The following is a 23,890-nucleotide window of genomic DNA, read 5'->3' as shown; positions in this document are numbered from 1 at the left end:
GATAAAAGACTGTCATGACTCTCCAAATGCTTTAAGTCTTTATGCTCTACTAAATTGCTTGACTGTCACACAAAGACTTCTTCTTGGGGCACTGTTTCGGTCATCATAGAATGTGACTGTCAGAGGGATTTGTAATTGTAACCATAAACAAATTAGGAAAAGGCCAGATCCACTGGTCACCATCAAAGGGATTAGTCAAAACTGTTACTGATTGCCATGTATCAAACTGCTTATCAAATAGAAAAAGTAACTGTACGTGAAGTGATGAAACTTTTAACAGAGCTTTATTGTCTAAAGCAAAAGTTAGGAAAGCTATTCTCATGTGAAGGTTTTTCTTAGATAACAAATTGAGAAAAAAACCTTTCTTTTACAAAGATTTCAATGAAAGTTCTAGTGAAGAGTCCATTCATGTTCAGGTTAAATTTATTTGAAAAATCATTCTGCTGCTTCGAAAATAGACAGTGTTAAGTACAACCAGGAGAGTCTGATGATCTGTCGAGCACCGTTAGGCCAGCAGAGAACACTGAGGGCCCAGTGACCACCACCTGGGGCCTCCTGGCACACTCTCCCTAAGCAATTAAGAACTGAGCTCAACCCTGTTGGGCATTTCAGTTTGTTTATCATCAGCCAAATCGGACATTCTGATGGGAAGTGGAAGTGGGGGTCATGTGGAAGATTTACAAAAGCTTATTTAAATATATATATATATATATATACACACACACACACACACACACACACACACAAAAGCTTCTAGGACATCAAATGGATCTTACAAAACAACATTTTGATGAGTTAAGTGTAAATGAATCAGAAACATATGGATAACATTCCCCTCCAAATACACAAGGGTCTCAAAATTAAAGAGGGGAAAAGGGCTTGGGGCAAAATGCATTTGGCGTTTCACTAAATCCTAGAGGTCTGAAAAGAATTCCAGACAAGCAGTGGGCCCAGAACGCAGCTGGGTATATCGATCTTAGACATGAAGGCATTTCGCAGGTTTTTAAAATGCTGCGATAACATCTCCTCTTTGAAGCAGCTCGGATGAAAGCTGACTTCATATATTCCCCCTTTAAGTTCACAAGTGATCAGGGCAGCTGGCATTGATTATTTTATTCTGAAAAGGGAAGTTTAAAATAAAATAATGTCATAATTTGTTTAGACAAAACAGTACTCAACCAGACAAAAATGCTAACAGAATGCAAAACGTAATTTGTGTAAATTTGGAGAACAAAAGGAAGAATGGAATGTCAGTACCACCCATCTGAAAGAGTTCAAGTTTCAGGGCTGGCACAGTGGCTCCACAGGGTGATTCTCTATCTGCCAGCGCTGGCACACCACACAGGTGCCAGTTGATGTCCCAGCTGCTCCACTTCCCATCCCATTCTCTGCTTGTGGCCTGGAAAGCAGTAAAGGGCAGCCCAAAGCCTTGGGACTCGGTGCCCATGTGGGAGACCCGGAGGAGGCTCCTGGCTCCTGGCTTTGGATCGGCCCAACTCTGGCCAATTCAGCCCTTTGGGGGATGAACCAACAGATGAAAGATTCTGTCCTGCTATCCGTAAACCTACGTTTCAAATAAAAATAAACAAATTTTAAAAATAAGAGTTCAAGTTTCACAAAACCATAGATTCAACTACTGGCTAATACATGTATATGTGTGCTTAAGTGTTTTTATAAATATATGAGTATATAAATGCATAATTAAATATAATATACACACAGGGAACATTATTGATGCATTTCCTTGGATCTCTGAATGGCCCATTCTAATATCGTTACTTCATGTCACACGTAGGGTATAAGCCCCAATGCATAGGGATACAGAAATATTTACATTCTTAGTTCAGATTTTAAGCTCTCTCTCTTTTCTTTCATTGTAGTTTCTTCCAGTTTGTATTATTCTCATGTCTACATGAGTGGAAAGCATTTACTACAAACTAAACTGAACTAAAAACTGCTCCAAGTGATTTCACTACGAATATGTTTAAAGATTATAATATTTGCATCTAGATTTCACAAACAAAAAGAAAAAGATGTATAGGTATAGTGTGAAAACACACACAGAGTGAGTAAATAAGAGGGAGACAGACATACATTCTCTAATGTGAGAATGGTAACATGTTACTTCTGACCTAGATAACAGGTAATTCAACTTCAGTACCAAGTATTCCACATGAACTGCACTGTCAGGAATGCAAGGCTGGGGACCTGGAGGAGATTAGCTACTAGTTTCTCTGCATTTATTTCCGAAAGATGTTAAGAAAATCACAACAGGGAGGAAAGAGTAATCCATAGGTTCCGCACTCTGAGCTTGCAAGTGAGGCTATAAGTGAAAGCAGTGTGTGTGTGTGTGTGTGTGTGTGTGTGTGTGTGTGTGTACATACTGATACGTGCATATATTCCTGTGCCATGTGTTTCCACAATATGACTGATGATCTAGGAGTTTGAGAATCATGTTTTCAGATATCATTTCTGTGTGGATCAAAACAATTCACTGTCTCATGCTAACACCATTCAAATACTTCTCCAGCAAGAACCATCAGGGCAGTGGTTCTGAAGAACATGCTGCACAGAACAGGCCATAGTTATCTGGTTTTATCATTTAAAATGTACCATAAGGCCTGCAATGCAATATGACCTTGGGTATCATAGAGAATTAGTAAGCATTTCATCAATTTTCATCCTATTTTAAATATTTAATAGTCTGATTCCAAGGGCCATTTATGCATGATATTCCTGGTTCACGGTAGGAACTCACAATCTACGTGATGAATGAAGTAATTAATGAATGCCATTCCCCTCTTCGGAGGATACTAAGGATTCCATCCATCACAAAATCAGAGGCATGGCAGCGAAATACAATTTAAGGAGGGTGTGACTACTCAAAGATGCAATGTCAGGAGTGGAATGGCTTTCAAATCCAATCTCTGCTATTTTAAAAAATGATCTATTTTTATTGGAAAGTCAGATTTACAAAGAGAATGAGAGAGAGAAACATCTTCCATCCACTGGTTCACTCCCCAAGTAGCTGCAACAACTAGCGCTCAAGGGGTTTTGAAAGCAGGAGCCAGGAGCAATCTGCACTTTGGAAGGATGAGACAATGTCACAGCTCGAGTGGCTTTTGCTAACATCCAAGCAGCAGTTTGTTCAGAAATCGTGTAGATCAGCATCACAGCACAAGTCTTTGAGAATCCATCTAAAGCACTAGCGGCTTGCTATGGTGTCAGGTTGAAACTCCAGTTCCACTATTTCCCACCTATTTGAGCTTGAGAATGTGACTTCGCCTCTGTTTTAATTTCCCTATGGTTAAAAAAAAAAGCGCAATATTCAATTTGCCTACTACCTCACAAGCTTACTGGAACTGTTAACATACTTCGAATATAAAAAGTGCTCAGATGAATGTCTGATACTCCACAGCTCATCAACTCTGGGAGCCACTGTTCCGGGCTAAGTGTATGCCAAAATGGTGACAGTGAGAAACATGGACAATTTTTCCGGAGACACTAGGATTCCACATTGTCGTGGATTCTTTGTAAAAAAGTTTTTGGAAGTCTATAATCCTTTGGTGTTCCCTTATTCTGGTAATTAAAGAACAGTGTGTCTGCAAGGAGGTAACCTGAGAAAGAACTACTGAAGATGTGCTCCTCCGTGCAAGTTCTCCTGCACTCATTTCTACGGAGAAGGTGGAGAAGCCCTACCTCTGCTTTATGTAAACTGTTAGCTGACTGAGAAGCTATTTCCCACCTGCGTATCTACAGAGGCTCACTTTGAGTCTTTCCAGCATTGGAAAAGTTTTCTCTGAGAAATGAGAAGCTACTTAATGCTCTCCACTCCTGCCCCCAGGGTTGCCTTTGCTCCAGGGCAATCGCATGGAGACCTTACACCATGCCATGTGGCTTCCATGGAAGCAAAGAAACACACACACACACACACATACACACACACATTTGGAATGGAATTTTTTTCCCAGACCTGTCCAGATAGGGAGAAATGCCCTGCTTCATGAGACAATCTGATTCTCTGCCCTGTATGAAAGCTGCTAGAAGTGGGTGACCCCCCGGGAAGACAGTGAGGAGGCAGCTGGTCCAGTGGCATGGTTCAGTACCACTTCTGGGACTCGGATGGGGAGCAAACATCGCGGATCACCAATGGGAGACCCTCCTCTCCTCTTCTTCTTCATGCACTGCATGGACAGTGAACCACAGCTGCAATGATCGTTTCGCCTAAACACCACTGAAATTGCTTTGCATTGAGTCACAGGAACTGATATTTCTTTTTCTATTTTATAGTTTTTATGATATTTACATCTCAGTTTTTAGGTGACAGATTCTCATCATGAAAAAAGAATGTGATCCACAGGGAGCTTTAATTCTCCTGTTAGTACTTAAACGCAGAGATATAAAATATTAGTAGAGAAGTTAACAAGGTTTAGTTAGCCACTGTTTATTTACAAAAATTCAGTCATACCATTAAACAATGGAAATATAAATAACCGTGTTTTAATTAACCAAAGCAAAATAGCTAAAAACTGCCATGCCTACCTATTTAGTTGAAAAGTAAGCTGTAAGAATTCAACAATTTAATCTCAAGATGTTTGTTTGGATATTTTAAATTTATGTGTCATACAAATCTACATCAACCACAACAATCTTGGTCCTGAAATGTGCAATACAGTAAAACAGCTCTCAGGATAATAAAGGCTTCTGCTTTCTGAATATATTATTTTTTCTATTTTATACAGTGAGAAAACAGGTCAATTTGTTTACTAGCCTTTCAAAACAAACCATGAGAGTTGAATAATTATTATTTCCCTCTAAAATAATGCTTCGTTTGGTCCTATCTCCTCAGTCATTTAGTGCAGACGGCTCCATTCAGCACAACTTTTTAAACACTTTTGTCATAAAATATAAATAATCTTTGGGAAAAATCAGTTAAATGGCTCCAAGAACCTAGTGGCTTTTCCCCTTTCAAAATACTGACTTTAGGTATTTTAGATCACTGCTAGAGTTTAGCAAAAAAAAAAAATCTTACAATTTATCATATATATAATACCTTTCAAAGGAAAGCAATGAAAAAGGATAATGATTCTCCTGTTATGGGCTGTCTTTCTCTAAACGCTGTTAGACCTACCCGAGGAAGCAAGTAGAAGGGTAACCACTGAGCTTTTGATAGACATAAATGTCAGAAATTCAAAAAGACCATGAAAGAGAAGGGTAGGCAATAGAAAAAAGGAAAGTTGTGAATTTGCAAGTAGCAGCAGTCTTGTCCCCAATGACAGTTGAAGCTGACTTAGCTTGTGTTCACAAGGGAAGCAGTAGCATGTTAAAGATCAACATCACACAAAGCGATTCAACCTGGAAACGTGCCCAGCTCCAACTCCCATCACCAGAATGCAGCCCATGGCTGTCAATCTCTCCTTTGAGAAGAAAAGTCACTTTGGAATTATGTTCAGCAAATCAACGTGCTACGATGTACCTATGCTGAGCACAGGTGAATTCAGAAATGCACATTTAAGACTCTCCCAGCCTCTCCTGCCCCAGACAGTCTACCACAGAAGTCCCAAACTCACAAGGGAGATTCTGTTGAATGCCAAACATTGATAACGTATGAAAAATAAAAGGAAAGGCGAGATATAATAAAAACCTGGAAAAATGCTTCTAGTGCAGTATTCTCCTCATTCCCTCTACCTTCCTGTCTCCCTCTCTCCCTTCTTTCTTCTCGCTCTGTATACAACTTTCCATTACTGGTATTTGCATTTCAATGGTTTTCTAGTTGCTGCTATCATTAAATGAATGCATGTCTATAAAAAATACAGCTATATTAACCCCAACCATAGCCACCATTTCTGAAGGTTATGTGGATATGGTCATATAGTATGTCACGGCTTTACAAATCATTATGGACAATACAAATCCATATTAACTAAAATTCAACAACAGTTTCTGAGTGAAACCTCTCCCTAACTCCTTCCACTTTAGTTAGGTGGGCAAACTTAACTGAAACATCTTTGAGACGTGCGATGAGCCATGAAGTTTCTGACTTGCATATCATTTATGATACCCTTGGGAAACAGGCCCTGCTGAGGAAAACCAAGACCCAACAACCCATAAGGTTCTCATTACAAACAGGAATGTGCCAGGCCAGATGCACTGGGGGTTGTCAAGCTTTGCAAACTCTCCCCCCACAAGAAATCTCATAAATTTTGCAGAATATATTGCTTTGCCTTGAATTTTTATGATTATGTTCAAGTTAAGAAAACTTACTCCTACTTCATCACTTCTCTTAGAGCTGAAGAGTTATGTGATACCTATGAAGTTCCATCAACTTTGTCCTAATCATGTTTTTTACATCTTAAAAATATATAAAGCCACATTATTTCCATCCAGCCCTGAATCTAAACTGCCCTTTGCCTTCTAATTTTGGCACGCAAGTGTACGTAAAACAGACGTCAATGTTTTTTACTTGAGAAAATCCACCTTTCCATCTTTCATTAAGGCAATGGATTTAATGAAAAAAAGAACATAACAGTAAGCATTGTAAAAGCCAGATCTGGACAGTGAAACCAACTGGGGGATAACACTGCAAGGTTCAGGGAGACCTATACTGCTGCTCAGGTTATTGTTGTCGATGACAAAGACTGAACTCCACCCTAGAACCAAGGGTAGAAGGCCTGACTGGACCCTGGCCTGGAATGGCCTCAGGCAACATCTGGTCATTCCGTACAATTTAATTTGTTTGGTGAATTTGAGCAATCTTATTGTGATTTTGCTAGATTTGTTTTAAAATAGTATACCCTGAAGGTTTAAAATATGACAAAATCTCAAACATTAAATATTTCAAATAATCATGTATTGAGAGTGGTAATGTCAACTAAACCTTTTTTTCCGCCTAATTGTAGATGTGCTAGCACTGAACCTGAACCCGAACCACTGTCTCCATGCCCACTCTAGAGGCTGGCATTACGGAAAGGGCTGTGTAGTGTGGTGCTACCCAGTGAGATTAAAGATAGAAGGCCCGAAGAGCTCACTGCGCCTGTGCACACATAGGCAGTCCTAAACTGCGGAGGCAGATGGAATCCTGTCCGAGAGGCAGACAACACCACACCTTCATTCAGCTAGATGACTAATGAATCGTTTCGATGTTAAAATTGAGCTTTAAGAAATCTTGAAATAAATCAAATGCACCAATTTATGGAATTTGAACAAATCTCATTAGGAGTCTCCTCCGCATAGCTATTGATTAAAATAATTGACAAGTCTCTATACAGATGAATGAACCGTGGGAATGCTCTCACTGCTTGTGCCTAATCTACACATAGAATTGAGCTTAACTTTTTCAAGCCTTTTGAAATGTTTATTAAATTTCTATTTTTTTTTTTTTGGTCTAGATACATGAGTTACTATAACTGTTTACTATAGCCTGTATGCAGAAGTCTGTCATGGGTGTCATTTGTCAGTGGCATTTCATTTTAATTTCTGGATAGATGATAGCTTGAATCCAATAAAAATTGTCTTCATAATTCTTGATGGAAGAAGTTTTAGAACTTTCAATCTGAATATATTTGTACAACTGAAGTTTAAACAAACACTGAACTTCAAAATAAATGCTTAAATTATCCAACCACAGCAAAGAGATAATTAACATTTAATCATTAACTTTTTTGTTTTGTTTATTTTATTTATTTATTCATTGATTACATACTATTATGTGATACAGTTTCGTTGGAACTAGGATTTATTTTATTTTTATTGCAAAGTCAGATATACAGAGAAGAGGAGAGACAGAGAGGAAGATCTTCCCTCCATTGATTCACTTGCCAAGTGGCCACAATGGCCAGAGCTGAGTTGATCTGAAGCCAGGAGCCAAGAGCCTATTCTAGGTCTCCCATGAGGGTACAGGGTCCCAAGACTCTAGGCCATCCTCGACTGCTTTCCCAGGCCACAAGCAAGAAGCAGAATGGGAAGCGGGGCTGCTGGGATTAGAACCAGTGCCTGGCATGTGCAAGGCAAGGACATTAGCCGCTAGGCTACCGTGCCAGGCCCTTAATCATTCATTTTTAAAGGGTCCATCAGAGTTACTGCATTTTTCCTGAATCTTTAATATATTTCATTTGTAATGTATATCTTTCATTTACTTAAAGACTTATTCAAGGACCCGGCACAGTAGCCTAGTTGCTAAGGTCTTTGCCTTGCATGTGCCTGAATCCCATATGGTAACCAGTTAGTATCTCAACTGCTCCATTTCCATTCCAGCTTCCTGCTTGTGGCCTGGAAAATAAGTCAAGGATAGCCCAAGGCTTTGGGACCCTGCACCTGTGTGGGAAATCTGGAAGAAGCTCCTGGCCCTGGCTTCAGATCAGCTCAGCTCCAGGCGTTGCAGCTACTTGGGGAGTGAATCAGCAGATGGAAAAATGTTACTGTCTCTCCTTCTCTCTGTAAATCTGGATTGCCAATAAAAGTAATAACTCTTTTAAAAAGAAAAGACATTCTATTTTATAAGCATAGTTACACACACAAGCACACACACACACACACACACACACACACACACAGTGTGCGCGTGTATCCACACAGTTGAGAGGATGGAAGGAGGGTGAAAGGGAGGAACAGAGACAAATCTTCACTCTTTGAAGAGCTCACAACAGTTGGTTCTGGATCAGGCTGAATCCAGAATCCAGGAGCTCCGTCCTGTTCTCCCACGTGGGTGGAAGCAGTTCACGCACTTAGGCAATCTTCCACAACTTCCCCAGGCTATTGGCAGGGAAGTAGGGAAGCAGAGTGGAAATGGAGCAGGCCTCTAACTCGGAGCCATATGGGAAGTTGCCATCACAGGTGGCGCTTTAACCAGCTATGCCACAATGCTGGCTCCTACTGTTTTGTCTCCTATTTTAAGTCTGATTGACTAAATTACCTAGATGTTCATCTCACTAAAATCTACTCAAATTCCTCATCACCCTCATCATTCCTCATCTTTCACATGCATCTTGTCACCTTTATTTGTGCACTATGAAAAGAATAAAACAGGGGTTTCTTCAACATTACATTTATTACATTGAGTTTGTACATCAAATTCTATTACCAGCTCATTTTGTACAGTGTAAAGTCAGGCTATGGCCAAAAAGTACTTTCAACTCCAGAAACCTGAGTCTGAATGAAGGCTCAGTAATTTACTGATTGTGAAACTGTGGGAAACTAGGGGTTCACAGCTCTGATCCTCAGCTTTCTGACCTGTAGAAACAGAGTGAAATCACCTACATCCCAGGGTTGTTGGCTTAATATAGTTGTAAAAGTATGACATAAGATTTTATAAAATGCTAGTTCTCTTACCTCGACTATCGATCCATGTTAGAGTTCCGAAACTAACACATATACACTGCAAATATTAAAAAAAATTAAAAAAGAAGAAAAAGTGTAGGTAAGGAATGTGGGTAGAAGGGTAGGTAGGGTGGAGAGTATCACTACGCTCCTAAAAATGTACTGTGAGAGACATGAAATGTGTTCACCTTATATAAATAAAGTAATTTAAAAATGAACACATATGGAAACTTTCTTGCATATCCTTGGGACGAAATTTTCATCTGAAGCCTCTAGAGTCATAAATAGAAAATGTGTTCAGTCTTAAAGTATATGCTAGGAAAACCCAAAATCCTAGGTTAGCCTCCAAAGCAGGAATCTCACACACACACACACACACACACACACACACACACACAGAGGGAAATTGAGAGAAAGGCCTTTGAGTCTTAGGAGACAATTCTATGAAAGTATCTAGAAAAATATTGTTCAAGGTATGCTTGCCCCATTCCCTTGTACTAGCTGAAAGCTTCAATTCAGTAATGATAACAAGTTAAGACTTATTTTATCAATATTATCACTATGTTTTAGGGAGCTAGATTGGAAAAGGAGCAGCTGGAATCCCAAAAGGCACTCAACTCTGCAATGCTGGCACTGTGAGCAGTAGCTCAACCCAGTGCACCACAACGTTGGCCCAAAGACACTTAAAAAATAAAAGGTTTATCACCATCATACCATTGTTGTAAATATCAAATGCATTATATCTTGTGATAAGATGACGCTATACATAACAATTTGAAATCACAAATCTGGTGAGTTTATAGATGTTTAATAAAGATTGTTCCCATTAACAATGAATTCCCAGCAGGATTCCTGCCCCAAAAAAGCAGCACATAAAAACATTTAATCTATAAAGTTTTAATAAGCATACTATTTCAGGAAAACACCTACTGAAGCCAAGGTGACATGCCTACGTACCACTACCTGCCTGATCACTGTGATTGGGGTCTTTTGGACTGCATTCTTATTCCTTGTATTATCTCTTCATAGATTTGATCACACAAAACTTTAAGGAGGGTCTTCTACAATCAGACCATTTATTTATCTAACAAAATTAATGATGCTTACTGCATGGCACACACTGTCTTAGGCATGACATAAGCAACAATGAATAAAATCAACAAAGATCTCTGCACTCAGTGAGCTCATGTTCTTTCCAAGTTTGAATTAAATCCAAGTTCATGAACCAATGTACCTTCCTCCCAAGTACAGAATCTACTGCCTACCACAAAAAAACTCTGTGTGTATTCCCAGAATAAACATCTGTGTCATTATAACTTGCATTTTGTTAAGATCTTAAACCCAGTGCCTCCATATCTATGGGTTCTGCATCCTTGCGTTTCACTAAGTATAAATAAAAACTATTTGAGAAAATATTTCATCAGTACTGAACATGTAAAATGATCCTTTTTCTTGTCACTATTCCCTAAACTCTATAGTATAACAACTATTTCTATGACATTTCCATGGTATTATAAGTCATCTAGAGATGTTCAAAGGATGAACATTTTCCTACAGGAAGGAAGATTGCATTGGTTCTATGCAAATACTACACAATCCTCTATAAAATGAACGGGAGCATCCATGGATTTTGGTATTATTGGGGGTCTTTGAACCAATACTCCAGAGATACCAAGGAATGGCTCTTCTAAAGATAGAGTACAGGCTTCCGCAGCTCAGGCCACTGCAGAGGTCCATAGCAAGCAGGACTGACCATTGTAACAGCATCTATTCCCAGCAGCTCTGGACTCACAGTGTCTGTGTATTAATCCCAGCTCTGCAATGTGTTACTTCTGTGAGCTTAGGTAAGAATCTGAATCTGTCTGTCCCAGTTTCCATCTCTATAAAATAGAGAAATCAGATAATAAAAATCATATCCTGTTGCATAGGAAATATTAGTCCCAATTATCATTTTACTTTTATTAGTACTATTACCATCATTATGTCTCCTCAGCTAGCTTTAACAATTCAAAGATCTAGCACAGTGCCTGAGTGAATTGAATAAATGGTGCAGCTATGACCCAGCAGTATGCACTGGGAAGAAGGAAGTAAGACATTTTCATCCCGCACAAAAACACAGGTGTGTGGAGGAACAGAGCAATGAGAAAGCACGCTCCAGCCCAGGCAGAAACATGCTAAGGGCAGTAAAGGAGTGCAGAGGAAGCCTGTGAGCAGATGAGACAGTAACACGAGAATGGAGCAGAGAGAAGGAGCAGGGCTGCTGCTGGCTAGAAGCTTCCCGGAGACTGAGCTAAAGTTTCAAGGCTGAGATGGCCAGACAAAAGACAACGTGGTGGTCAATCAACTAATCATAAACACCAATGTGAACAGCAGCCAGACGGTACCCGAGGACCAACTGATTTGGGGGGGGGGAAGAAATGCAGATTTTAAAAGAGTTCACTCTTTTTTCCCCTTTTGAAAAGGAGAATGAACAAAAGAAGTGATGTATTTGGGTACATCTCAAGTGCTACAACATTCTTTTTTTGGAAAAAAGTATATTTTGTCACCAATTATGTCATTTTGTTTCAATTGGCTAAAGGAAACAATTTTTTTATTTGCTATCTCTTTAAAGGATGCTTGCATAAATATTTCATAGTTCAGTCAAAATAGTTATTCAGAGTTTTATGCTTGTTCCTCAGCAAATGATGGTTAAGTATTAATGAGTGTATTCCACGCACACAGCACGACGGGACTCTGCAAGTATGCGATGAAAATGAGCTACTGGCAAGCCAGTCCACTTGGGATGCAGTCGGTGCTCTGCTGTCCAGTGCTGGATGCTCGGACTCCTCCAAACAACGTGACTTTCTGCCTTTTCAAATCCCTGAGGACTACACGGCACTGCTCAAAGTTTCACAGGCAGCGTGGAGCAGAGCTCAAGTTCTCTCTCCTTAACTTACAGCAACGTCACAGGGCTTCCTCAAATTTAATTTCACATTCCAATGTCAAGTCTGTGAGGCTAGAGGTCATGTTTAGCTTCTATTTATCCCCCCCTAAATACAACTGACTGGCAAAGTGTTAGACATAAAGTAGATACCAAACAAAAACAACTCTTGACAGGTAACAGACACTGAGTTAGGACAGGAGGGCTGCCGCACCGGCTTCACCTGGATGTCCTTGCTCGAGTCATTTCCCCAGCCTGGACTTCAGGCTCCTCATACGCACATGAAGAGCTTGGGCCAAGTGACCCTCGAGGCTCTCCAGCCATGACACAGTAGGTTCTAAGAATTAATTATTGTCTACACACCAGAGCTGAACATTTTCTTCCAACAAATAAATAATAGCTAATTGATGGGACCTCTCTGTGGCACTTCATCAGAAACATCCATCACACTGAATCTAATTTAGTTACTGTGGCTGTGCCGACCTGGCAGGAAAACAATCAGTCCCTTTGGAAAATTAATTTGGTAAAGAAATTAGTTGACTGACATCCTGGAGAGGGAAGTAAACCCCACATGATCGCATTTTTCATTGTCCGAAAGCTAGTTAGGTCATCTTGTACATGTTGCCACAGTCTGGAGGTTAAACTGACCTCACAACATGTTTCTTCTGAGAGGTCATTGTGATCAAACCACGAAGGTCAAGAATATAGGAGACTCCTGGAGAACTTCTTCCAATAGCAGTTCAATCTGAAACTGTCATTTAAAAACCACTACAAGTAGTGTCTTAATTTTATTTATATAAAAAGGGAATCATTTCAATATTGTTTCTACGAGATATGATGCCTACAAAACATGAAATTCTGACACCAGGAATCTGGCTTAATAAGGATCATTTTGCTTTATTTTGTTCCAGCTACACGAACATTAGAAAATAAACAAATGAATGATTTTGAGTATGTAATGAAAACAAATCCTGTTTCCTTAGCTTATTCTCCAATGTACAGTTTTTATACCTTCATGTACCAGCACATGCTTACTAAAGAACAAAGTAAAAATATTAAATCACTAGCTAATTTTACTTTTCAAATGAAGCAAAATACACAGGTATATTTAAAAATACCACTTCATAAACTAAGCTATTTATAATCAAAATCAGATTCCAGTTGTACTGCCATTGTCAGCCCTGCTTAAATCATACAATTTTATTTAGGATCTCAGATCATTTTTCTGAGCTCAGTAAGTAGGTAGATGTTAGCAGATAAGCTCGTTGCAAAGATTTATTTTAAAACAAATTCAATGATTCAGAACATCATCCTATCCGTGGTGTAAAGTGTACTTTGCTTTGAAAATGCACAAAAAGTTTCACCAAAGTGCAACATAAAAGTTTTACATTAGAGCAGCCTAGTACTGGACCTTTGTTTAACAGTCATGATAATTTACGGTGTGGATCTGCTACACTTAAGTAGAAAAACAGCCTTCTCGTGATGAAATACAAGTCATAAAGCCTGAATTTCAAGGAAAGCTGAAGGAATCCCAACCCTCCAACCACTCATTTTTTCTTTGGATTTTTCTCACACATTCTTCTTTAACATTCTCTGCATGGATTGAGACACAAGACCATTCCGTTAACTTCCTTACCCTTGTGCCTTAAAAGATACATTACTTCTGTTTTCTTCAGTGTTAACAATATCTTAGAATTCATAGAAATTCTATATTTTAACATACACTGAAAACATGGGCTCCACATTAGCCTTTTCTCATTCAACTTATTCTGTAGCCATTGTTTTTACTTGTTATTTTCCACCAAAAGATCTGGCCAACAAGCCTGAGAAGAACAAAACACTGTCACAGAGGTAAAGAGTCAGGTTTACTTCCAGGATTTACTTAGCAACTATGTTTGAAAGATACACATGTTTGCATGGACACGTGTGGTTCTAACATCAATCAACAGCTGCATTTGGGATATCTATGATAGAAAAGCACTAGGCCAGATCTGGCAGCAATCTGGGTATCTAAACACAAATGACTTAGCACAACGGTAGGGATGACGTGAAAGGAGCATCAAGCACATGTCTTAAGATCATCCACTGACTATACACACTGTACTTACTGTATACACTTGCGTTACCCAACACTTCGGCACTTCGTTCTGCTATCTACAAACTTGAGCTAATGGGATCAACCCTCACAAACTCTCAAAGTTACACAACAAATGGCTAAATACTAAAATGAAATAGACACGAGACAGTTGAATGGTACCCTATAGCCTTTTCAAGGTATATAGCAGCTGGTCCGGTCCTGTATATAAACTAAAATTGAGATGTCAATGAGCTAATCATAGGTTGTGGTTAGGACTTGTTTTTTTGTTTGTTTGTTTGTTTGTTTTTTAACATACTGGTTACTCAAAACCATGTCAATTCCATAATGTTGCAAATTGCTGTTGATGTTATATTGGGACTCTTAATTGACTGGGATGATATTCTACCAGCTCTAACTTCGGACCAGAAATGGTCTCCCCAAGAAACTGTTCAACCCATCTGGACAATAAGTAGCTGGACTCTATGCTTGGTATATGTTTGCAAGCAAAGAATCTTGATTGAATTTGAACTGTAATACTGCATCAAGGTGGAGGAATCCACCAGGGGGGAGGGGCGTGGGGAGGGGTGGGGGGAATCCCAGAGCCTATGAAACTGTCACATAATGCAAAATAATTAATAAAAAAAAAGTTATTGTGGATATCAAAACAAACAATATCTGCGGTAAATAGCAAAGCTCTGGGAAAAAAATGTTATCAACTTCCCAGCTCCAGCTTGAAGGCTTTCAATCATCCATACTAATCTACCATAGTCATCTTTCTGCTCAGGTATCAAATCTTCAACATTTGATCATTCAAACCTAAATGGGTGTTTCTCAAAGACTTCAGTTTTGTCTCATTTGTATATATAGTTTTCGGGCCCTGTGCGGTGGCATAGAGGCTAAAGTCCTCACCTTGAAAGCCCTGGGATCCCATATGGCCACCGGTTATAATTCCGGAGGTCCCGCTTCCCATCCCGCTCCCTGCTTCTGGCCTTGGAAAGCAGTCAAGAATGACCCAATGCCTTGTTTCCCTGTACCCACATGGGAGACCCTGATTCAGGCTTTGGAGCAGTGCAGCTCCAGCCGTTGTGGTCACTTGGGGAGTGAATCATCGGATGGAAGATCTTCCTCTCCGTCTCTTCTCCTCTCTGTATATCTGATTTTGCAATAATAAATAAATAAATAAATCTGTATATATAGTTTTCTATGCACACATTTACATTAAAATGGCATCCACAGTAAAAAGTTCCTCGGCAGGACTATTATAGAGTAATTTCATATATTTGTTGCCAAGTATAATGAGCACAATGCAATCTATTTGCTTTAAGTGAGAGCCAATGCTCAGATCTACATAAGAACTAAAAAGCCATGAGGTTCGGTGGATGACAGCTGACATGGAAATCAGGAAATGGAAATTTCTGATGAAGCCCTACTATCAACAAGCTGTGGGAGTCATACAAATTCTTAAGGATCAAATTTGCTCGTCTATAAAATGGGAATGACACTTACACATTCTAACACAATGATCAAATAAAATAACAATGGAAAAGCATGTTATATGTTGGAAAGAATCAAGCGAGAAGTTCGTGGTATAGGGCTCTGGAGTCAGCTCCATTTAAGCTAAATCCTGGATCGCAGTGTGAATACTGTGCGATCCCATTACGTCACGTGTAAGTACACATCATACTAGAGCTGGTCTCATAAAGCTTATCAACAAGTAACTGAGAGCAACTATTTAAAACATTAATTTTGAGTTTGGGGAACAGAATTAATATTCAAATTGTAGTAGTAAGATGATTTCTCCCACAGATGACACACACATGCTCCTCCAAATGGACCCCCCAGAAGCAGACTTGAGATCTTTAACCAGCAATTTATTCCTGTCTATCGTCAGAAAACAAGCTTTCAAAATTACTTATTTACTTGGTGTTCAAGAGAGAGACTGCTCCCATCTGCTGGTTCGCTCCCAAATAATGGCTGCAATGGATGGAGCTGGGGCTGTGCCAGACCAAAGCCAGGGAGCAGGGACACCAGCCGAGTCTCTGCCTGGCTAGAGGCAATGGTGCTTCTCCCAGGAACCTGGAGTCAGGAACTAGAACCAGGTTTCAAACACAGCTACTTCAATATGGGGCTTGGGCATTTCAGCTGGAGTCTTAGCCATTAGGCTAAATGCCTGCTCCGGTAAACAAGCTTTTATAATCTCCCTTGCTTGATCCCACAGCAATCAGTAAAACAAAGTCAAAATTAAAAGTGCAGAATGTAGTTGCTGTAGCAATTGTTCTCTTTACATAACAGGCCAATCAAGTATACCATTTTTCCTTCTTTGAGATATGACCTGCAGTTATAAGCTTCCAGATTGTTCCAGAGATGGTCATTTTATTGGCCTTCTACAATTTCAAAATCATGCTACATATGAACAAATTCTGCATGCAGGACGTACTCTTAGTTAAGAATAATGCACATGAAATAAAGGTTGAGCACATTAAAACCATTTCTATTCCATGATAATTAGCAGGTTTAAATACAATATAATTTTATCCATCTACAAAATGCTTAAATGTTTGGAATCTCGTTTATGTTTGTAATGACAGATTCATTTCTGAGGTAGTCATTTTCAATCTTGATTTGTATATTGGAAAGTTGCTAAATGCCCAACTGAATCATTAGCAAAACAATTCATGTATCATTAAACTGATTTCTGATAGGAGACAATTTTCTTCTTTGCCCAATAAACGTGCTTTTGAAGATTTCCTGAGGTAGTTTCTTTGCAGAGTTTTGAAAGAGATCTCATCGCCAGCTAATTTCACCGTCTTCTATCTCTCTTCCCCATGCGTTCCCTGAATAAACTCAGTCCAAAATGATTTACTAAATGAATGCTCAAACACACTGGAGAATATGCATCATGCTATCAAAACAAAACAAAAAAAAACAAATAGGCAGTTTCTTGCTACTGGACCACAGAGGGAAGGGGAATATAAACACATTGAGGCAGAGAAGGAGAAATCCTGGGAGATGTTAAACTTATAAAGGAATGTCCCCGCCGGTCCCCCGCACCCTGGCCACGGCTGAGCCGCTATCTCCAGATTGCCAAATGAACATTGTGTTTTCTCTATCTCTCGCCCCTTTGCAGCCAGAAACAGTCCTGCTCAGCTCTTAGAGGACTGCAGCTAACAAGGACTCTCAGACGACCTGTGTGCGCCAAGCAGGCAGAGGCAGAAAGGCTGCTGCAGTGAGCATGGGCCATGTGAGCTTGGGGTCTGAACAGTTCACTTTTGTCTGGAAAGCAGGGAGCCCCCTCCCCCCCCAAAAAAAACCTGGGAAAGTGTGGGCTGCTGGAGCAAGCCCTGGGGGCTGCCGCTGGCACATGGCTCCTTCTCAGCCTTGACAGCTCCACACAGACCTTTGAACTTTCTATTTATGTAACAGTTTAGTGAGTTTAAGTCTCTTCCTGTATAACTGCCCATTTGCAAGCTGGCCTCTAATTATGCTACTTGTGAGACACCGCATAAAAACTACAAACAATTGATGCCATCCTGCAGAGTGAGAAGGCAGCCAGTGTCACAGTCACTTCATTATAATTGTCAACTGTTGTTTTCGCATTTTGATTTTGCCATCATAGTGATTTTCTTGAGGGTGTGTGTGTATTTTTAAGAATTTGCTCATTGCTTTATTTTTCTGTTCTTTTTGTGTCTTTCCCCCTTCCTTCCTTTATTTTCCTTCCTTTCTTAATAACAGAATAAGCGTCCTGACAAAGAAACTTGGCCTATCACAAAGCAATACCTAATCAATACTGAGGGCGAGGGGAGCATGCAGGAATGAAGTCATATACCTTGTAGGACTCACGAATTTTTCTCTCTTAAATGAGGATTAATGACTTGGCCATTGCTAGTAAACAATTCCAAATCTAACCACACAATGTCCATGCACCTCGAGAATTCTTTACGTGGTTATTACAGAATGTGTCTAGGGAATGATGACATCTGATTTTTTTAAAAAAATTTTTTTTCTTTTTTTTATGCTTTTAAAAAAGCTATGTCTTTGATGCATACAGACATCTGTGCTTTCATTTTCTTTCATAGAATGGTTCATATTAAATTCGAACTCAGGTGAACATTGCTCATTCATCCAGGAATCTTAAAGAACTTGAGCTTTGGCCCTTTAATCGAGTCCAGAGCACGACCCATTAAGATATTGTGGCAGTGTGTGAAATCTAGTGATATGTTCCAGTGGGCATGTGAGCGCTCCCAGACACTGCATGTACACGCACACTGCAGCATCATTCATACACCACCCTTCCGTTTGCATCCATCTTAGCAAATGTATGCTTATCAGCAGGCATGCACTTTTATTTACTAAAGCCAAGTGCTCACAAACAACACATATGCCTGTGTATGTAAAATTATGTCTAGAAAAATGAGTTTGTTTTTAATCTGTTCAGATCCACTGATTGTCAGACATGTATGGTTGCAACGGAGACAGCATAGAGCTTACTGTTCCACAAGTGAATGTTAAGAATCGGTTGGATGTCAATGAGATTCTTAACTTTGCTAGCACCTCTTCGCTCCCTGCTTTTTAGGGAGGCACAGATGACAGCACTAAGCACCCACTTGGTCCCAAGAAGGGGAAGGAAACACAGCACATGGAGAAGTAGGCTCACTCTGTCCAAAGAGTTTGGAGATGTACAAGATAGTGTCAAGGATTTTAGTCCACACACTATTGCCACTATTGTATGGCTCTTTTCCTTTGTGGAGTTGTACAAACCACAGACACACAACCACATTGCAGGCGTATGTAAATACAAATGCTTAAGGACGCTTGGCCCTTAGAATGTGACAGTTGGAAAGCAATTTTTTTTTTCCTGGATCATGCGCGGGCTTAAAAAAAAAAAAGAGAAAAAAGCGGGCTTATTTACGCAGATGTGTTATCATGATAGCTCAGTCTGAGCTAACAGCCACGGAGTGCCCAACTCTGCAATGCTTCCTAACTGGTGTGGCACAGTTAGGGATCTGGAGGAAAAATGCAAACCTTTCACATACTCCATAAGAAAAGAGAGCCTTCTAAAAGGGAATGAAAGCATATCTTTCTGAAAAAGTGAAATCAAATATAAAAGTTCCTGTCCTTGGAATATGCAAGTTCGTGTGCATAAGGTTAAACTGGAATTAATATAACAAATACGCTCTAAAAACTGATGCCCGGTCTGTGTTTCACATTTGAACTGCAGCCATAAAATCAATCCTAACGATCTTAAATTAATGATGTTACTAACACCAAGTACTAGGCACGCTGTATGCAAATAGTAACGCTGTGTTTATCAGCTGTCTGCGGAATCCCTGCAGCAGAGTGAAGCTGCATGAAGAAGCAGAATATTTATTTGAACAGGAATTTTACTGTGATTTTTACTTTCAAATATCAGCATGATTATTTTTAAACATGCAACATGCTTTCCTACTAGAGGATGAAATCCTGTATGGCATTTTAAAAAATGTGTTTTACAGGTCAATACAGATACAGCATAAGGTGCTTCAAGGGTTTACCCGGAATTGCTGTAAAACCATGCATTTAAGTTCTGATTATCTTGAATTTGCAAATAAAGGAGTCATTATTAGCATAATAAAGCTATCGGCCAAGTGTAGGACCCCTTTTTAAAGAAGGAAACTGCAGAGCACTCATAAGCGACGGCTGTTAGTAGCTGAACATCACAAAGGAGTCCACACCGTTGGTGGTTACTCTAGGTTATTCTAACTAAATCTGAAAAGCCAGTAACCAAGGGCACAATTCTAGTTGCTACTGCTGTGTTCTCTGGGCCTCCCCCTCACACCTAATTCCTTAGATTGTTGTGGGAAACCGACGTGTTAACATGCTAGGACAAACAATGCTGTTTGCAGTGGGAGGTAAACTTTTGAAAAAGTTCACAGATCCGTGTATTCGTGTTAATTCACGAGTGCAGCACGTCACGCGCGCAATAACAACTTCGCCGCTCTCCGGTCACCTCGGTCTTATTTTTCCAAATTTCTCAGGAACAGGTTTCGGGTATTTTTATGAAGGGCAGCCTAAACCGTTGAATCCAACTAGCGTGCCCATTTCACAAATCTACGGCGGCCTCCCAGTGGGGTCTGAGTTGGTCCAGCCGGCAATGAAACGTGTACTGACGTCTGAGCACCCGACCTGGGGGGGTCAACTTCAAAAATGCTCAAGTCTTGCAAAGAAGTGCCGAAGCTGGTTCAAACGGGGTCCGCAGACTGGTGGTCCCCAAAGCTGCGGCTCACCACTGGGATGTGGAGAACTTGGGCTGAGCCTGCGGAAGGGAAGGTGTGCGTACCGCGACAAGCGCGGATGGAGGTGGCTGCGGCGTGGCGACGGCAGCCGAGGAGCAGGGGGCAGCGGTGGCCCTTCGCCGCCCGCGGGCTCGGCGCGCCGGGAAAGTTGAGGCGATTCCAGCGGGCGGCGTCCTGGGGGCGCGGAGGTCAAGCCCGCGAGCCGCCCGCTGGAAGTCGTGCGTCCCAGTCCCTAGGCGGGAGGCACCGAATCTGATGTGGGCCAAAGCAACTCTGTAGACTTGGGGTGAAAAGGCGACGCTTTCGGCCCCACAGCCCTGCCTCCCGCCGCTGCCCCTCGCGCCGGCTCCTGAGAGAGTCGCGGCAGTCGGGGCTAGAGGTGGCGGCAAGCGAGTGGGAAGGGCATGCGGGGTGCCCCCACGACAGCCCCGGCTCCTCTTAACAAAGGCGAAAACCCAGACCCTGCCAAAGGATCCGCTCATCAAAGGGGGAGGCAAAAATGAGCACCTACCACTGCTGCTCCAAGTCCCAGTCCCTGAAAAAGTCGAATAGATCCATAGCTGCCGGGCGGCGACGGCGGTGTGAGGGCGTCCGTCCCTGCTCGCTGTGGGGCTGCGCGGTTCGCTCGCTGCTCCGGCGGCCCGGCGCTCTGGCCCTCCCGCCTGACTAAAAGTGCCCACGCCGCATAGGCGGCGACAGCAGACGCTGGAAGTGCCCGCTCCTGTGCTCTGGAGCGGCGCTGGCACCGGGCGGGCAAGCCCCCGGCCGCAGGCTCAGGGCTGCTGGCTGGGCGGTGGCCGCGCGTCCAGCGCGCTGACGCTGCAGAGGCTGCCGCCGCGGGCTCGGGCCGGCGGGGCCGCCCGCCTGGCAGGCTGCGGGCCGCCCGGGGCAGCGGCGGAGCGGCGCGGCGCGGCAGCCGGGGACCGCAGCGGCGGCGGCGGCGGCTGCACAGGCGGCTGTGGCCGCGGCAGCATCACACACTTACACACTCACAGGGGGCGGAGCCTGGGCAGCCCGAAGCCACGACATGGAGCAGGCACGTTATCATCTCCGGATCTGGCAGGGGCTCACCCCGCCCACTAGTGTCCCAGGGCACTCCACCCCTTCTCCCCCTCCACCAGACACCGAGGTGCACTGTCAAAAACCAGCTGTTGGGAGCTGCTGCTGACCTGGGCACCTGGAGCTGAACCCTGACCCCAGGGCCAGTTGCAGTGACACACAAAACGGACTGCGGAGCCCCAGACAGGGGGCTGCGAAGTGGAAGCTCGCTGTCTGAACCTCTGTCCACTCTGTATCTCTGAGAATCACTGTTAGGAACCCGAAAACAGAGTACATACTGCGAGGGCAATGGACACAACCCTGCTTGTCTAACAACATGCACTTCCTGCCCAGGATACGCATCAGTCCCAGGTGCTCCCAGCAAACGTTTGTGGCCAGAACACTCCTCCTGTCCTCAAGGCAAGACAGCGGAAAAAGAAGTCAGTGACCTCCCCATCCCAGCGTCCAGTGCACCGAAGCCTGCCTGGCATGTGGCAAAGTTGTGCCAGGCTGCTGAAGCGGTGAGAGCTGAACAGTTAAGCACATTAAGCTCTCTGGATTCAATGGCCTGCAAAGGTAGGTATAAATGACTGCCCTTGTGTGGTCTTCGGCTTCCGCTGCCATCTTCCCCACACAGCCAGCATGTGCATTTGGCAATAGCTTTGTGCACTCCTCTTATCTGGAAAAGGGGAAGCCTCTGAGTGTGTGCTGACTACCCCACATTCCTGCTACCTGAGCATCAGTCTCCTCACCTGCAGGGCTTACTCGCGCCTGCTTCTTCCTGCAGCCTCCCCTTGAGGTGCCGGAAGCCTTGGGTGCCCTTAGCCAAAGACCTAGAGGCGAAAGCTGTCTTGCCACTATTCTGAGAATTGGCTGTCTGGAAGGGACTGATTCACATCTGACATGTGAGGATCCCAAACCTTCTGGAGTCCCAGGCATCTGATTTGCCTTCGCGGTCAGTGTTGGTATAGTGTTGAAACTCTAAGACTAGAACCTCTAAGGAAGTGCTTAACCTGCCTGGCTGAGCTCTGCCGCTGCAAGGAGAGCAAGCGGCAGCCAGCTGCACAAGCTCCTCTGACACACTCCTGCTTCTGTAAACATCTTTCATATTATCTCATACTCTCAAAATCATCCCAACATATTTACTGTACTTTTTGTTCAGAACAAACTGAAGCCCCTGGAGTTGGTCATTTGCTCAAGGTCAGGCATTTCCCCTGAGGGGAATCTAAATGGCAGGAGGTGCTGTGGGGCCAACAGCTCCACATAGCTCCAGTGTGGAATGACCTCAGGCTATGCGCTAGAAAGGTCTCTGGTTTGATGTCCAAAACTTTTTTTTTTTGGTAGGACAAAGTCTACCATTAACATCAGAAAGGCTCTAAGATTCTGCAGCTCAGAGTTCCGCAGAGGACCAAGTCTTCAAAAGATTGAAGGTGATTGCCAGAAATCTCAACCAATGGGCAGCCAAGAGAAGACCACATTTCAAATTGGCCTCTCAATTTGGCTACTGACAAGCTTCTCTGGTCAAAGCTTGTAGGGCAAAGGAGTTATTGACAAAAATAGTACCAGAGGTTTGCAAATTATCTCTGTACCTGCTTATTCATGCACTTCCAGTTTCCAGCCCAAAACCGTGAGCCTGTAAGGCAATAGGGACTGCCTCACTTAGATCCATGGCTCCCAACCTTTATGTCCTCAGTAAATGATCCGTGAATTGGACTGCATTGCCAATAATGATTGTTGCTAGGGTTAGTGTTCGATCTGCTTGGAAATCCTTAGAGGGAAACCAGAACATCTACAAGGAACATTTACATGGTGATTATGGTCACTTTACATCTCGCTTACCTTTCTCATGAGGTTGCATTGATTGGGGAAAGGCAGAAAAATAATACACCAGATAAATACATTTTCCACAGAAATGAAACTGCTCCTTTAAGAATTCCAGACCCCCCCATCACCCCACTGGTGCAATTTCTTCCCAGTCAGCAGGAGGACTGAGCGGGAGCAGAAGGAGCCAGCAAGAGGCAGCATTCTGAACAGAAGTGCCTGCGGGAAGGAGAAAAGAGACAAGTGGTGCCGGCTGCTGCTTCAAAAGAGGAGCAGGGGCTTTCCCTTCCTGAGATCAAAACCAAGCAGGAAGGCTGGGCTGGGAAGGAGCTCCCACCTCCTAGCCACCCACCTCCAACAGAGTCCGCACTGGCATGGAGGCCGGCCAGCCCAGGCCCAGCACACCCTGGGCTACTGAGCAAGGCAGCAGCTTTGTCCTAATGTCAA

At 42.4% G+C, this 23,890-nt stretch overlaps 1 protein-coding gene across 1 annotated transcript in view; it reads right to left on the bottom strand.

Moving 5' to 3' along the window:
• The window catches only part of AFF2 (ALF transcription elongation factor 2), a 484,531-nt gene extending 463,346 nt beyond the window's left edge, over positions 1-21,185 (bottom strand). Inside the window, exon 1 of the mRNA XM_058659060.1 lies at positions 21,096-21,185. Coding sequence (XP_058515043.1) covers positions 21,096-21,142 — 47 coding nt within the window. The 5' untranslated portion in view covers positions 21,143-21,185. The remainder of the gene's footprint in view (positions 1-21,095) is intronic.
• Between the last annotated feature and the right edge of the window lie 2,705 nt (positions 21,186-23,890).

This window comes from Ochotona princeps, chromosome X, assembly GCF_030435755.1.
Source record: "Ochotona princeps isolate mOchPri1 chromosome X, mOchPri1.hap1, whole genome shotgun sequence".
Classification (NCBI taxonomy): Eukaryota; Metazoa; Chordata; class Mammalia; order Lagomorpha; family Ochotonidae; genus Ochotona; species Ochotona princeps.
The sequence above is the reverse complement of the archived record's forward strand: the minus strand, read 5'-3'. Positions and strand labels throughout refer to the sequence as shown.